The 14,856-nt window shown below is 46.5% G+C and overlaps 1 protein-coding gene across 1 annotated transcript in view; it reads right to left on the bottom strand.

Moving 5' to 3' along the window:
• Positions 1–60: 60 nt before the first annotated feature.
• LOC120916543 (dual specificity protein phosphatase 8-like) overlaps positions 61–14,856 on the bottom strand; it is a 63,210-nt gene continuing 48,414 nt past the window's right edge. Inside the window, exon 7 of the mRNA XM_040327579.1 lies at positions 61–1,927. Within this exon, the coding sequence (XP_040183513.1) occupies positions 1,153–1,927 (775 nt within the window). The 3' untranslated portion in view covers positions 61–1,152. The remainder of the gene's footprint in view (positions 1,928–14,856) is intronic.

Genomic DNA, 14,856 nt, shown 5'->3' with positions numbered 1-14,856 from the left:
AGAACAGACTGACATTTTGTGGTCTGTGGAAATGCTTAAATTCACTGGGAACTAGTCATATCTCTTCAGTCAAGTAAGTTTAATATTGGTCAAGCAGAGCAAAATGCCTCAAGTTCTTTGCAAATTAACAGGCCGAATACCAGTTCACAAAATGGCTGCTTCTGACAAGTTCCACCTCAAGTAGCGAGTTAGTGTGGCTCCAATGATTATTAACTTGAGCAATAATAAAAAATGGCAACACATATATAAATAATGAAATTAAACAAATAAAGTATGCTCTTACCACCTGCTGGTAAAAAAAGGACAAAATATGTCCTTGGGTCCTGAGAGGTGGGGGACATTCTGTAGCTGTATGCAGGACAGCACACCCCAAGCATGCTAGGGGATCATTAAATAAATTTCACAGCAATAAACTGAGGTAAAAGGGCAGCAACGTATTGTCACAGACACTGTTTGGCTTTTAGGGCTTACATTCAAGTAGGACCTAGGGGAATTAAATATATATGTATATATGTTGCAATACTAACTTAATACTTTTCTACATTAAGAATGAAATTCAATGGACCAGTCTGATATATTTCAATAATTTTGACATGTGGACCAAGCTGGATTAAAAAGAGTCCATAGCTGTAGAAAGGTCAGAACACACCAGGTTATTGCCCAAACAAAAAAGATGAAACAAGATAAAGCATTTGTCACCCTTTTTGTTTGGTATAGAGAAAAAATACTAAAAAACTGTATTCACAGTTTTTTCTTTCAGCTTTAAGAAGGCTATACAGCAGCAGCGATTCTACCCCTTCAGGTCAGTTTAGATAATTGCACACAAAAGCATTTAGCCAAAGCCTTCATAAGTCTTAGGCTAAAAAAAAAAAAAAGAAGAGGAATAAATAGGGCCAGATCTCCAGTTTTGGCAATGCCAAAGTCCCATTTGTTGCCCCCCCCCCCCAATTTTTTTTTTGTTTTGCTCATTCAATATGAAGAAACATTTGAAAATACATAAAATTTCTCAACAAGCTTTTCAGTTCTGTCATGGGTCTTGAACATGCGGTAAAGAAAGAATCTGGGCAAAAAATAAAATAAAAACCAGCAAGACCTACAATGTTCTGTTCATTTGTTAGATCCCAAAAGTATTTTTTGAAAGCTGGGAGTTCCTCACAGAGGAACTGGAGAGATTGTCCTTACTTGTGAGCCAACTTCCAAAGTCTTCTCCTTAAAGAATGTTTGGCTTTTACAGCTGGGAATATTGAGAGTAAATGGACGAGAAGGTCCTTCATCAAGGCTTTTTGTGTTTGCTCTCCTCTTTTTCAAGTTTTCTGGAACCTCCCCTTGTTCACAGTCCCCCCTTGGTCTTATTTTGTGACCTAGCATTTGGTTTTCTTGTGCTTCTTCTTCAGAATAGAAGTAAAGGAAATTAAGTCCAAAACCAAGGAAACGATCCCACAGTCCCACTGGTTTAGAGGAGGTAGGTTTTGTGGGGACAAGCTGTGACCTGGAAGGCTTATACAAATCTTTGTTTGCCTCTGTCGATAAGGAAGTATATACAGATTTAATGTCCAGGGAGAAAGAACGCTTTAAGCTACTGATTTCATGTCGCTGGTATGAGGAGATCCCCATGGATGTAAACCTGCCAGTCAAAGTGGATTCAGACTCCTCTTTTGCCAAGTTATCGTCCAGTTTAGTAGCATCTATGGCCACCTCTATTTCCTGTGACTTCGAGGTGACATGATAATTTTGGCAACTCTGCTCCTTGTTTGTTGGCTTACCATTAGAAGGCTGAACACTGCATGCTCTATCTGTGGGGCTTTCCAACCGAACTGGACTAGGAAGGTGCGATTGCTGTGAGTTTGCAGGACTCATCTCATATTCAAGAAGTTGTCCCAAAAAATTAAAATTTGGAGAAATAGTGGGCCTTTTTTCTTTAACAAACCTGTTGAGACAAAAAGTGAGTACCTGTAGTTAAAATAACATTTTTGTATGCAATTGTTCAATTTTAGGAGAGGGGTGGACTTTCAGGAAAAACTCAATACGCCTATCCCTTCCATGCTGCAGCATCGGTGTGATGCTTCAGCTGTCCCCCTGATGGTTTTAAGCCCAAGAACTAGAAAATTTATAGGAGAGAAAAGCCCCTGGGATGGTACGGATTGTAATAATGGGATGGAATTGTCAAAAAATATATATAAAAATAGAAACGTTTATTTAGTATAAATCATGATAATCACAATATACAAAAAAATTTGAAAAAATTAATTTAAAACAAAAGAATTGTCATACAAAGTGAATTCACCAATATATAGAAATCCACACCCGAATGCTGACAAATAAATCAAAAACAAACAAGGGTGGATAAAATCCGACATGTTTCGGAGGCAGACGGTTAGGTTAATTCATAAACCATATGCAAATTCCTTCTTCAGGGATTCTTAACATTGGTGTAAAAAATAATATTTATTTTTTCCTAGTAAGGAGAAAAGAAAAACATAATATAAATATGGTTTGTAGCATTGTTAATTTCTTAGATTGCTTCTAGAGCTTTTTGTTTTGCATATCATTTACAGACATTGGGCTAGATTCAGGTAGCCCTGCGTAATGTTGTGCGGGCGTAACGTATCTCCGATACGTTACGCCGCCGTAAATTAGGGCGCAAGTTCCGTATTCAGAAAGAACTTGCGCCCTAAGTTACGGCGGCGTAACGTATGTGCTCCAGCGTAAGCCAGACTAATTCAAATTTGGATGATGTGGGCGTGTTTTATTCAAATTTAGTGTGACCCCACGTATTTGATGTTTTTTACGAATGGCGCATGCGCTGTTCGTAAAAGAATCCCAGTGCGCATGCTGGAAATTCCGCCGCAAATCGTCAATGCTTTAGACGTGAACGTAACTTACGTACAGCCCTATTCGCGAACGATTTACGCAAACGACGTAAAAATTTCTAAATTCGACGCGGGAACGACGTCCATACTTAACATTGCGTACGCCTCATATAGCAAGGAGCAACCTTACGCCGAAAAAGCCTAATGTAAACGACGTAAAATATAGCGCCGGGCGTACGTACGTGAATCGGCGTATCTACCTATTTAGCATATTCCTCGCGTAAATCGATGGAAGCGGCACCTAGCGGCCAGCGTAAATATGCAGCCCAAGATACGACGGTGTAAGACACTTACGCCAGTCGGATCTTAGGGAAATCAATGCGTAACTTATTCTATGAATCAGGCGCATAGATACAATACCGCAACTTGGAGATACGCCGTCGTATCTCCTACCTGAATCCGGCCCACTATGTCCAACATCAAATACAGTCTATTTGGCAAATTTTTTTTATATATATATATATATATATATATATTATATATATATATATATATATACACACACACACACACACACAACACACAGGTGGTTCTAAAAAAATTTGCATATTGTGATAAAGTTCATTATTTTCTGTAATGTACTGATAAACATTAGACTTTCATATATTTTAGATTCATTACACACAACTGAAGTAGTTCAAGCCTTTTTATTGTTTTAATATTGATGATTTTGGCATAAAGCTCATGAAAACCCAAAATTCCTATCTCAAAAAATTTGCATATTTCATCTGACTAATAAAAGAAAAGTGTTTTTAATAAAAAAAAAGTCAACCTTCAAATAATTATGTTTAGTTATGCACTCAATACTTGGTCGGGAATCCTTTTGCAGAAATGACTGCTTCAATGCGGCGTGGCATGGAGGCAATCAGCCTGTGGCACTGCTGAGGTGTTATGGAGGCCCAGGATGCTTCGGTAGCGGCCTTAAGCTCATCCAGAGTGTTGGGTCTTGCGTCTCTCAACTTTCTCTTCCCAATATCCCACAGATTCTCTATGGGGTTCAGGTCAGGAGAGTTGGCAGGCCAATTGAGCACAGTAATACCATGGTCAGTAAACCATTTACCAGTGGTTTTGGCACAGTGAGCTGGTGCCAGGTCGTGCTGAAAAATGAAATCTTCATCTCCATAAAGCTTTTCAGCAGATGGAAGCATGAAGTGCTCCAAAATCTCCTGATAGCTAGCTGCATTCACCCTGCCCTTGATAAAACACAGTGGACCAACACCAGCAGCCAGGCCCGGATTGGCCATAGGGCAAACCGGGCAAATGCCCGGTCGGCCGCGGCCGCTAGGGCCACCAGGCCGCAAGTCCTCGCAGGGCCCAAGAGAGCTGGGCTGCGCTTTAAGCCCGCGCCACTCAGCTCTCCTCTCCGCGGCCGCCCGGCTGTCAGCTACACTCAGCCATCGGCCCCGGGAGGACGGAACAAAAGAGGGAAGAGCTAGATGACACCTACGATACGGCCGCCCGTATTGGTCAGCCGTCGGTGCCGGGGGCGTGACTAAGAATGGGGAGGAGCTAGAGCTGCTGTGTCCTGCCGAGAAAGGTCCCACGATGCCCGCCTTGTACTGCACACACAGGATGACAGAAACCGTGAGTACAGCCCCCCTCCTGTTACCTGGATAAAAGGAGCAGTGGGGGCTGCTGCATATAGAACAATCTTCCTCCTGCAGGTCTCGGAAAGGTCCCCCCTGTGCTGTCCACACCCCCCCTGTGCTGTCCACACCCCCCCCCTGTGCTGTCCACACCCCCCCCCTGTGCTGTCCACACCCCCCCCCTGTGCTGTTTACATCCCCCCCCTGTGCTGTCCACATTCCCCCCCTGTGCTGTCCACATTCCCCCCACCCCTGCGCTGTCCACATTCCCCCCACCCCTGCGCTGTCCACATTCCCCCCACCCCTGCGCTGTCCACATTCCCCCCACCCCTGCGCTGTCCACATTCCCCCTACCTCTGCGCTGTCCACATTCCCCCCACCCCTGCGCTGTCCACATTCCCCCCACCTCTGTGCTGTCCACATTCCCCCCCCTGTGCTGTCCACATTCCCCCCCCCCCTGTGCTGTCCACATTCCCCCCCCTGTGCTCTCCACATCCCCCCTGTGCTCTCCACATCCCCCCTGTGCTCTCCACATCCCCCCTGTGCTCTCCACATCCCCCCCCCTGTGCTCTCCACATCCCCCCCTGTGCTCTCCACATCCCCCCCTGTGCTCTCCACATCCCCCCCCTGTGCTCTCCACACTCCACATCCCCCTGTGCTCTCCACACTCCACATCCCCCTGTGCTCTCCACACTCCACATCCCCCTGTGCTCTCCACACTCCACATCCCCCCCCCTGTGCTCTCCACACTCCACATCCCCCCCTGTGCTCTCCACACTCCACATCCCCCCCCTGTGCTCTCCACATCCCCCCCCTGTGCTCTCCACATCCCCCCCCTGTGCGCTCCACATCCTCCCATGCTCTCCACATCCCCCCCCTGTGCTCTCCACATCCCCCCCCCTGTGCTCTACACATCCCCCCTGTGCTCTCCACACTCCACACCCCCCTTGTGCTGTCCACACTCCACACCCCCCTTGTGCTCTCCACTCTCCACATCCCCCTTGTGCTCTCCACTCTCCACATCCCTTTTGTGCTCTCCACTCTTCACATCCCCCCCCCCCCGTGCTCTTCACATCACCCCCTGTGCTTTCCTCATCCCCCCCATGCTCTCCACGCCCCCCCCCATGCTCTGCCCACCCCCTGTGATCTCCACACACACCCCTCCCCGTGCACTCCGCCACCTCCCTGTGCTCTCCACCTCCCCCATGCTCTCCGCTGCCCCCCTGTGCTCTCCTCTTCCTCCCTGTGTTCTCTGCCTCACTTGTGCTCTCACCCCAACCCATGTTCTCAAGGTTATTCCCTGTGCTCTCCACCCCCCTATGCTCTTTCCTGGTCCCCCCTTGCCTAACCACACACCTCTTCTGGGATTCCGTCAGGGTGGAGAGTGGGGAAAGGGCCGGTTAACATGTCACGGGCTGCTCAATCCAAAATGCCCGGGCCTATTTTTTATCCCAGTCCGGGCCTGCCAGCAGCTGACATGGCACCCCAGACCATCACTGACTGTGGGTACTTGACACTGGACTTCAGGCATTTCCCTTTCCCCAGTCTTCCTCCAGACTCTGGCACATTGATTACCGAATGACATGCAAAATTAGCTTTCATCCGAAAAAAGTACTTTGGACCACTGAGCAACAGTCCAGTGTTGCTTCTCTGTAGCCCAGGTCAGGCGCTTCTGCCGCTGTTTCTGGTTCAAAAGTGGCTTGACCTGGGGAATGCGGCACCTGTAGCCCATTTCCTGCACACGCCTGTACACGGTGGCTCTGGATGTTTCTACTCCAGACTCAGTCCACTGCTTCCGCAGGTCCCCCAAGGTCTGGAATCGGTCCTTCTCCACAATCTTCCTCAGGGTCCGGTCACCTCTTCTCGTTGTGCAGCGTTTTCTGCCACACTTTTTCCTTCCCACAGACTTCCCACTGAGGTGCCTTGATACAGCACTCTGGGAACAGCCTATTCGTTCAGAAATTTCTTTCTGTGTCTTACCCTCTTGCTTGAGGGTGTCAATGATGGCCTTCTGGACAGCAGTCAGGTCGGCAGTCTTACCCATGATTGCGGTTTGGAGTAATGAACCAGGCTGGGAGTTTTTAAAAGCCTCAGGAATCTTTTGCAGGTGTTTAGAGTTAATTAGTTGATTCAGATGATTAGGTTAAGAGCTCATTTAGAGAACCTTTTCATGATATGCTAATTTTTTGAGATGGGGAATTTTGGGTTTTCATGAGCTTTATGCCAAAATCATCATTAAAACAATAAAAAGGCTTCAGTTGTGTGTAATGAATCTAAAATATATGAAAGTCTAATGTTTATCAGTACATTACAGAAAATAATGAACTTTATCACAATATGCTAATTTTTTGAGAACCACCTGTATGTATGTATGTATGTGTGTATATATATATATATATATATATATATATATATATATATATATATATATAATCACACACACACACACACACACACACACACACACACACACACACACACACACACACACACACACACACACACACATATATATATATATATATATATATATATATATATACATAGTACTTGCATCATATGATGATATTTACACATATGGATGAACTGGGCATGTCTGGTTGGATGAATCTCTGGGGAGGCCCAGCCCAAGTATGATACGTGTAGCCATAAATGATGTAAAAATAAATAAAAAGTATGTATACAGGGTCTTGCCCTTTAAAAAGGCCGAAGTAGTGTCATTGTTCCATTAAGGTTTGGAATATTGGACAAAAAAAAGGGGTCAGAAATAAGATCAGCAGAGAGATGGAACCATGCAGTGTGTCAAATCTCACGAGGATAGATGCAGGCAGAGTGCGATGAAATCTATTAAAATAAATTATAATGTATGTATGGTATAGAGAAAAAAAGAGGAAAAAAAAAATGTGAGTACATACCGACCAGCCAAGCAGAGCTTGGTGTGCTAGTGTAAAGCTTAAAGCGGGGGTTCACCCAATTTTTTTTTTTTAACATTACATTCAGGCTGTTTTTTTTTAAATCCTTGCCGTACATACCGTTTTATCTACATTTTCACCGCGGCTTCCGGGTATGTAATCTGCGGGACAGGGTGTTCCTAATTGATTAACATGCTTCTGACCGGCGCATACAGCGCGTTACGAGTTGCTGAAAGAAGCCGAACGTCGGTGCGCAGGCGCTGTATAGAGCCGACTCGCAGTCCGGCTTCTTTCGGCAACTCGTGACGCGCTGTATGCAGCAGATTCTCATACCTTAGTTTGTGGATTATAACAAGATGCATGGATCCTGGCTGTGCAGCAGTAAGTAAATGACACAGCCAGGTTTAAATAGGCTGACAAGCATCAGCTGTTCTATCAGACTGGCCCATATTTGGTGCCAGGTGAGAGGCAAAGACAAAATTGCAGGTATATGCAAGGGGCCAATGAACTAGGTCCCCCCAGCATTAACTGCGCATCAGGTGTGCACATTGCGATCTATGCCCGCGCAATCCCCCAATCCTCGCGGCATCCGGCGCTACCGCGTCAAGACGCAAAAGCCTCACACGTCGACGTGCCTGCCAGCACATATAGCCGGCGTAAATATCTGGACTGTTGGAAATCGCCAGAGCGCATGAGTACAGGAAAAGTTACATCCCAGGCAGCGTAACCGCCCGAAAACACTCAAAAACAAATGCTGACCCCTGAATGACAAAAAGGCAGACAGAGGCTCCTACGTGCTGGGGAGACTCGACACCAGACGGTCCAAAACCTACTGATCAGACAATTTGAAAAAAAAATATAGTTAAAAAATTATTAAAGGGTGGAGTCTACTAACCAGAGAATTCATCCATTACAAAAATGATATGCCATACAGCTTTACAGAGTTATAAGTATCTACAAAGAAAAATGTCACATCAGTCAGAAAATAATAGTAGAGAAAAACACATATGAGCAAGCATAAATATAAGCATATTACACGCTAGCAGAATATGCAAAAGAGAGTACAATGGACAGTAGAAACCATTTGGCTCAGTGTACACTAATAGTACCATAGATGTATACATTTGATGTTGGAAGATCAAAAAAAGAGGAGTAAATGTCAGACAATGTACACATCTGCGAGGAAAGAAAGAGAAAAAAAAAAAAAAAACCTGCCCAGCGTGCCCATGCGAAAGGACGGCCCCATCAAGGGCTCTTGAGAAAAGCACTGAGGTAGGATGCTGTAAAATTCTCTGGAAAAAGCCGACCACTCACCAGGCACAATCTGCCTGCCATAGAGAAGCACACAGGCCTGGTGACGCCACTAATTCTAAAATTGGTATGCAATAACAACCAATTAAGGTTTTATTTATCAACTGTATTGACATGTTAGTGAGAGGGGGTGGATTGAACCAAGGAAGTCAAAGTATAAGACCCCTTTCGCACTGGGGCAGGAAATACGGTGGCAGTGAAAAAAACAAAAACACAACAAAACATGGCCTAAAAATAGAAATGTATCCTGGGATTATGTGTTTTAATTAAGAGTTCTTTGTCAAAGGAAGCAATTGCAACTGCACAACAGAAGGTAAATTACCCCTGTTGTCTGACAGTTCGCATAGTGTCTTGGAAATTTTTTTTTTCCATTGGGTAGAAAAAATCTCATTGTCAGTATTCATATATTGACAGTAAGTGCATGATCCACAAGGGAAAGTGCCTAAATCTTTACAGGGATCTCCTCTACCGGAGCCTTGAAATTCACTCTGAACGAGTAAGTCTCCTATAGAAGTGGCTCTTTATAGTAGGTCTAGAAGGCACAAGAGGTCCAACTACAGGGTCAGAGGCAGTGGCGTCTCCAGCTTTCATATTTATTGGGGGGCACATGGGGGGACAGGGACAAAAGTAGGGGGTGGCCAACTATAAAATGCAATTTTTTATATATATATATATCTATATCTATATATCTATCTATCTATCTATCTATCTCCTGGGGCCCTTTACTATGATCCCACAACGGGCCCTTTCACATGTTCTGCAGTGAGCTCCCTTCCTACTATACTGGGGCCTCCCAGGGTGGCAGAAAACAAGAGATATAGGTCACCAGCACACCAAGAAAATATAAGGGTTCAAAGCAGTGGGAGAACTCTCAGGGTTGCAAAGGTTGTCTTGCCACCGAGCACCTGGTGTTCTGCCACTGTGGGGTTCCCCAGCTGTCTCCTTGGCAGCAGCGGCAGTCTATTAGGACCTAGTCCTGGTGACATTATGGGTGCATGCAGGAGAAGGCTGGCACTATTGGTTATAGAGAGCCGAGCTCCCAGCTGGTCACCTAGCAGCAGTAATGCTGTATAACCTTCTCTGTTGACACGCTGATCGGGATGTGATCCAGGTAATGCTCCCAGTCAGATCTAATCAACACAGTATTTATTAGCATCAGGAGTACAACCATATTATATATATATAATCAAACGTATGTTCCGCAGCCATGTGGGCTCTATGCCTGTAAAGTGTGGGCTTTGATCAATAAAATCTGATATTTAACACTAGGATTTGACTGGGAGCATCTACTGGATTGCATCCCGATCAGCATGTCAGAGAAGGCTCTACTGCTGCTAAGCAGCGTGCAGGGAGCTCAACTGTCTACAACCAATAGAGATAGGCTTGGGTGTGTTTGAAATCCCACATGCCCAATCCCGCCAGGAAGTCGACACTCCACAGTGCTAATCACAGCCAATGAGACAGTCCTGATCTGTGCAGCTGTGGACCAGGAAATGTCTCACTGCCTGTGATTAGCGCTGTGCAGTGTGGGCTTCCTGGCAGGCTCTGGCATGTGGAATTTTGAACATGCCCAGCCCATCTCTAACAACAAATTGTGCTGGCCCTCCTGTACATCAGCCCCAAAAACGTATGGCATAAAGTAACCAGCTCTGGGTTCCAATGTGCTGCCGCCGCTGCCGAGGAGACAGAGACCAGCGCTGTGAATAGCCGGGACAGGACAGCAACTCTGGTTATTCCAGCACTGGTCAACACTGGGAGGATTCCCCCATCCACCTATAAGGTGTAGATGGGGGAATTTGGTCATTTTTTTTTTTTCATTCAACCCAATACAGTAGTTGAATGAAAAAAAGCGATCAATGTATTGGCTGCCTAAGAGCTAAGACCAGCCATAGACAGTTTAAATCTCAGCTAGTTCAACAGGAACTGGCTGAGATTTGAACCATTAATGAGCAGATTCTCTTATGATTATCACTAGTGGTTGCTGTATAGCCACTAGTGATAATCACCGTTTGTCGGGAGAATACAATTGCTGGGCAGGAGGGATATTCCCCTGTCAGCACTGTCTGTGTTGATGGGGGAATCATGCAAGTTTCTTTCCTGCAATCTGTGGATGTAGGAAAGAAAAATGCACTGTATATTACCTGCCTAACTGAAAGTGAAAGTAAAATTGTTAATGTCTTGAAAGAACAGATGGGGGAGAGATGGGATGGAGATAATGCAGTTCAGTGATTACAGTGTACTGCAGTCTGCAGTGCACACACTTACCCATGGTCCAGGCTAGAATCACAGGCATCATTCACACACGGCCATGAATGCTGCAGATTTTCATATTTCCCGTCCACACATCCCCTCTCTTCAGATACAGCACACCGGGATAGTGTGGGCGGGACTGAAAGGAGGAGGAGCTGTATTCATCCCTGCTCGTATGTGAGGAGAGTGAGGGGGGAGGTGGCTGGACTCGCTGGGCTGTAAAAGAGGGTCATAGACTGAAACTCGGCTCAGCTTGCAGTCACCACTCTCGGAATTTACGGGCTGGTTCTCCTGTCCTAAGGACGGGAGAAATCAGTCTGTTTTTTCAGTAACTGAGATGAAGGCTTGGGCCCCCCCTCCCCCACAGTGCTCATGGAGTCCTTTCTGCAACTTGCGCTTCTCCGTGCCAATGAGGATGCAGGGGAAAGAGCAGATTGGGCGGCTGTGGTTGTGTGAGCGCTCGCATTATGCAGTGTCAGCGAGCAGAGGGAGGGGGGGGGAATGCCCCGCAGAGCTGACTGGGGACGCTTTCCCTCTCAGGAGAGACTGTTACTCCAGCGGCGGCCCGAGCAAAATGCAAAAAAAATAATATTTTTTTTAGGGGGGGCACATGGTGGGGCACAGCATAATGTTGGGGGGGGTCAGTAGATGCCAATACTTCTGATAGATTTGTGTCATTTGGGCATGGTCATCAGTATATGTTTTTCCAAGGTTTTAGCTTGTTTAGGTGCCAACAAATCGTGCCTTTTCGTTCGTTAGGGTACGATTAAATGCTTTATTCAGACATTTATGACTGTATCCTCCAAGTCGTCTTCTGAGGTTATTGGCTTCTCGTTTATAATCTGATGGATCAGAACAGTTACGTTTGATCCTCAGATACTGTCGGTATGGAATAGATTCTACTAAGGGTCTAGGGTGAAAACTTGAAGAATGTAGAATAGTATTCCCTGCTGTAGGTTTACGGAACAGTTTGCAAGACAGCATATTGTTGGGGTCCTTGAAAATTTCCACATCCAAAAATGTGATTTTGCTTTTGTCAGATACCATGGTGAATTTTAAGTTAAATGTATTGACATTCAAGGCCAAAAGACATTCATCTAGTCGTTGTTGTCCATTCCACACGACGAGTATGTCATCTATGTACCTGTGCCACATAACTATGTGGCACAGGTACATAGAGAGACCCTCATCCAAAAAAATGGCCCGTTCCCATTCCCCCGGTACAGATTGCACCTGGAGGAATGCTCCACCATCAAAAGTAAAGACATGGGGCCAAATCATCAAAGATCCTGCCCAACTTATCTTTTCCCATTTAAGTTACACTGCCTTAAAATTTCTACCTAAGTGCCCGATCCACAAAGCACTTACCTAGAAATTTTCGGCCGTGTAACTTAAATGTCTCCGGCGCAAGGCGGTCCTCTTCTGCAGGGGGCGATGACAATTTAAATGAGGCGCGCTCCCGCGCCGGCCGTACTGCGCATGCTCGTGACGTCATTTTCCCGACGGGCAGCGCGCAAAATTACGTTATGCCGGGCTTTGTGGATTGCGACGGGACAATAAAGTTGCGTCGGGTAAAAAAAAAAAAAAAAAGTTACGCGCCGAAAAAAAAATTCAAAATTTAAAAAAAATAACGGTGATCGAAAAAAAGGTCTGTTTTTACAAGGTGTAACTAGTTTACACTTTGTAAAAGCATCCCTAATTTTACGTATGCAAACGTAAACTTACGCAGAAAAAACAAAGCTGAAAAGCTTTGTGGATCTCCGTAAGTCCTCATTTGCATACGCAAAGCGGCATTTCAACGCAAAATGCCCCCATCGGCGGATGCGGTACTGCATCCTAAGATCTGACAGTGCAAGTGTCTTACAGATGTCAGATCTTCTGCCTATCTTTGGAAAACTGCTTCTGAGGATCAGTTCCAAAGATAGGCACAGGGATACGCAGGCTAAACAGCAGTTCCGCCTGCGTATCCCTTTTGAGGATTTGGCCCATTGTGTCCAAGTATAAAGTTTTTTTTCCAAGACACTATGCGAACTGCCAGACAACAGGGGTAATTTACCTTCTGTTGTGCAGTTGCAATTGCTTTTATGTAGGCAAAACTATCCAAAAACTCTGGCAACGATTGTATCGTCACCTAAAAGCCATGAGAGATAAGGATCCCGATTCGCCTCTCTGGGCAGACATACCCTTCAAACTCACGCTGGCATATGCCCTAAAATCAAGGTACTAGTTTTGGACCGGGTGCACCGCAGCTCTCAGGGAGGGGATTTCGACAAGATTCTCCTGCAGCGAGAGCTGAGGTGGATCTCGGACCTCAATGCTATCATGCCACCAGGCCTCAACCAAGCTTTGAATTTTAAACCTTTCCTACCGGGTTTTTTCTCCAGAGTCTTTGACAAAGAACTCTTAAATTAAAACACAAAATCCCAGGATACATTTCTATTTTTAGGCCATGTTTTGTTGTTTCTTTTTTCATTGCCACCGTATTTCCCGCCCCAGTGCGAAAGGGGTCTTATACTTTGACTTCCTTGGTTCACTCCACCCCCTCTCACTAACATGTCAATACAGTTGATAAACAAAACCTTAATAGGTTTTTATTGCATACCTATTTTAGAATTAGTGGTGTCACCAGGCCTCTGTGCTTCTCTTGAATGTGAAGGGAGCTGCTTTAAGCTCCCTGAGCACATGGGGATGTTGCAGAGGGAAAGATTATGTCTCCCTCTTCCCCCACACCTGGGGTTAATAGGTAATTTAGCCTTGGTGGGCGGGGAGGGTGGCCCCTCCCCTGCACACCTGAAAAGGTAAAATCCCAGGTGGATTAGCCAGGGCCCAATGGATAGTTAGGAGCGGGTCACATGTCCCAGGGGAACCTTCTGGAAGGGTAGAAGGTTATTTAAGCCAGGGCAACAGGCTGCAGCAGCCAGAACGCAAGGTGATCCCTACCTGTGAACTTGTTCCTGTGTTGTTGCCATGAAGAGCCTGGTCCGCCCTATCCTGGAGAGAGCTGGGGCCGAGGATGGCGAGGCGTGGATGCAGCAGTGCCTCTCTTTATCCCCAGGTACAGAGCGACGTTATCTGCTGGGATCCTTCTCAGCTGAGCAGTCCGGGTCAGCTGCTGCTGCCTCTTCCCCTGAGGCCATCGCAGCGTCCCCCCTGGCATCACCTCAGCACACTCCCTCCTCCCCATTCATCTCTCCCTGCCTATTGGAGCCTTTGTCGGCGTCTGCATGGTCGTTGGACCAGGGAACTGCCACTCCAGCGGTGGTCGTTCCTATTGGCGGCAGGGAGGAGGAGGCAGACTTTACCATCCCAGCTCTGCTTGATGTTCCGGAGCCTTTTCCGACCAAACGCAGGAGGTTGAATCGTCTCTCCCCTGCGCCCACAGGCAGCCTGCCACTGTCGGGAAGGGGGGCACAGAAGGCTGGGAGGAGCGGAGGACAGAGCGGAGGACAGCGCGCGGGACGCGGCAGGGGGTCGGGTGCTCCCCCTAGAGGACAGCCTGCACCATCTTTTTCTTTTCTCCCACAGGTTCCAGGGCAGGTGTCGCAAGCAGGAGGTAGCAGCACAGAGGACCCCGGGCTGCCGGCCGGTCCCGGCAGCAGCGCCACCAGGCCGCAAAGTACAGCTGGAGCTAGGGGAGGCGGCCAGGGTGCTTACACCCAGTCATCCCTTCAGGCACAGCAGATACCTGTGGTGTGTTGCCAGACGACTTCACCAGGTCCAGGTAACGAGAATTTGACTCAATTACATTTATTAACCTCATTAACTGCTTCTTTGTCCTCCCTGATTGCCGGTATGTCGCCTAATCTGTCTACAGCTAGTCAGAATGTACCTTGCTCTGTAGCTTCAGTATGGGCTAGCTCCGAGGAGGTACGGGGGGACAAGGAATGAGGGGTAATTTAGCCCCCTCTGGTGTGTTACCAAAGGTGA

This window comes from Rana temporaria, chromosome 10 (genome assembly GCF_905171775.1).
Source record: "Rana temporaria chromosome 10, aRanTem1.1, whole genome shotgun sequence".
NCBI lineage: Eukaryota > Metazoa > Chordata > Amphibia > Anura > Ranidae > Rana > Rana temporaria.
The sequence above is the reverse complement of the archived record's forward strand: the minus strand, read 5'-3'. Positions and strand labels throughout refer to the sequence as shown.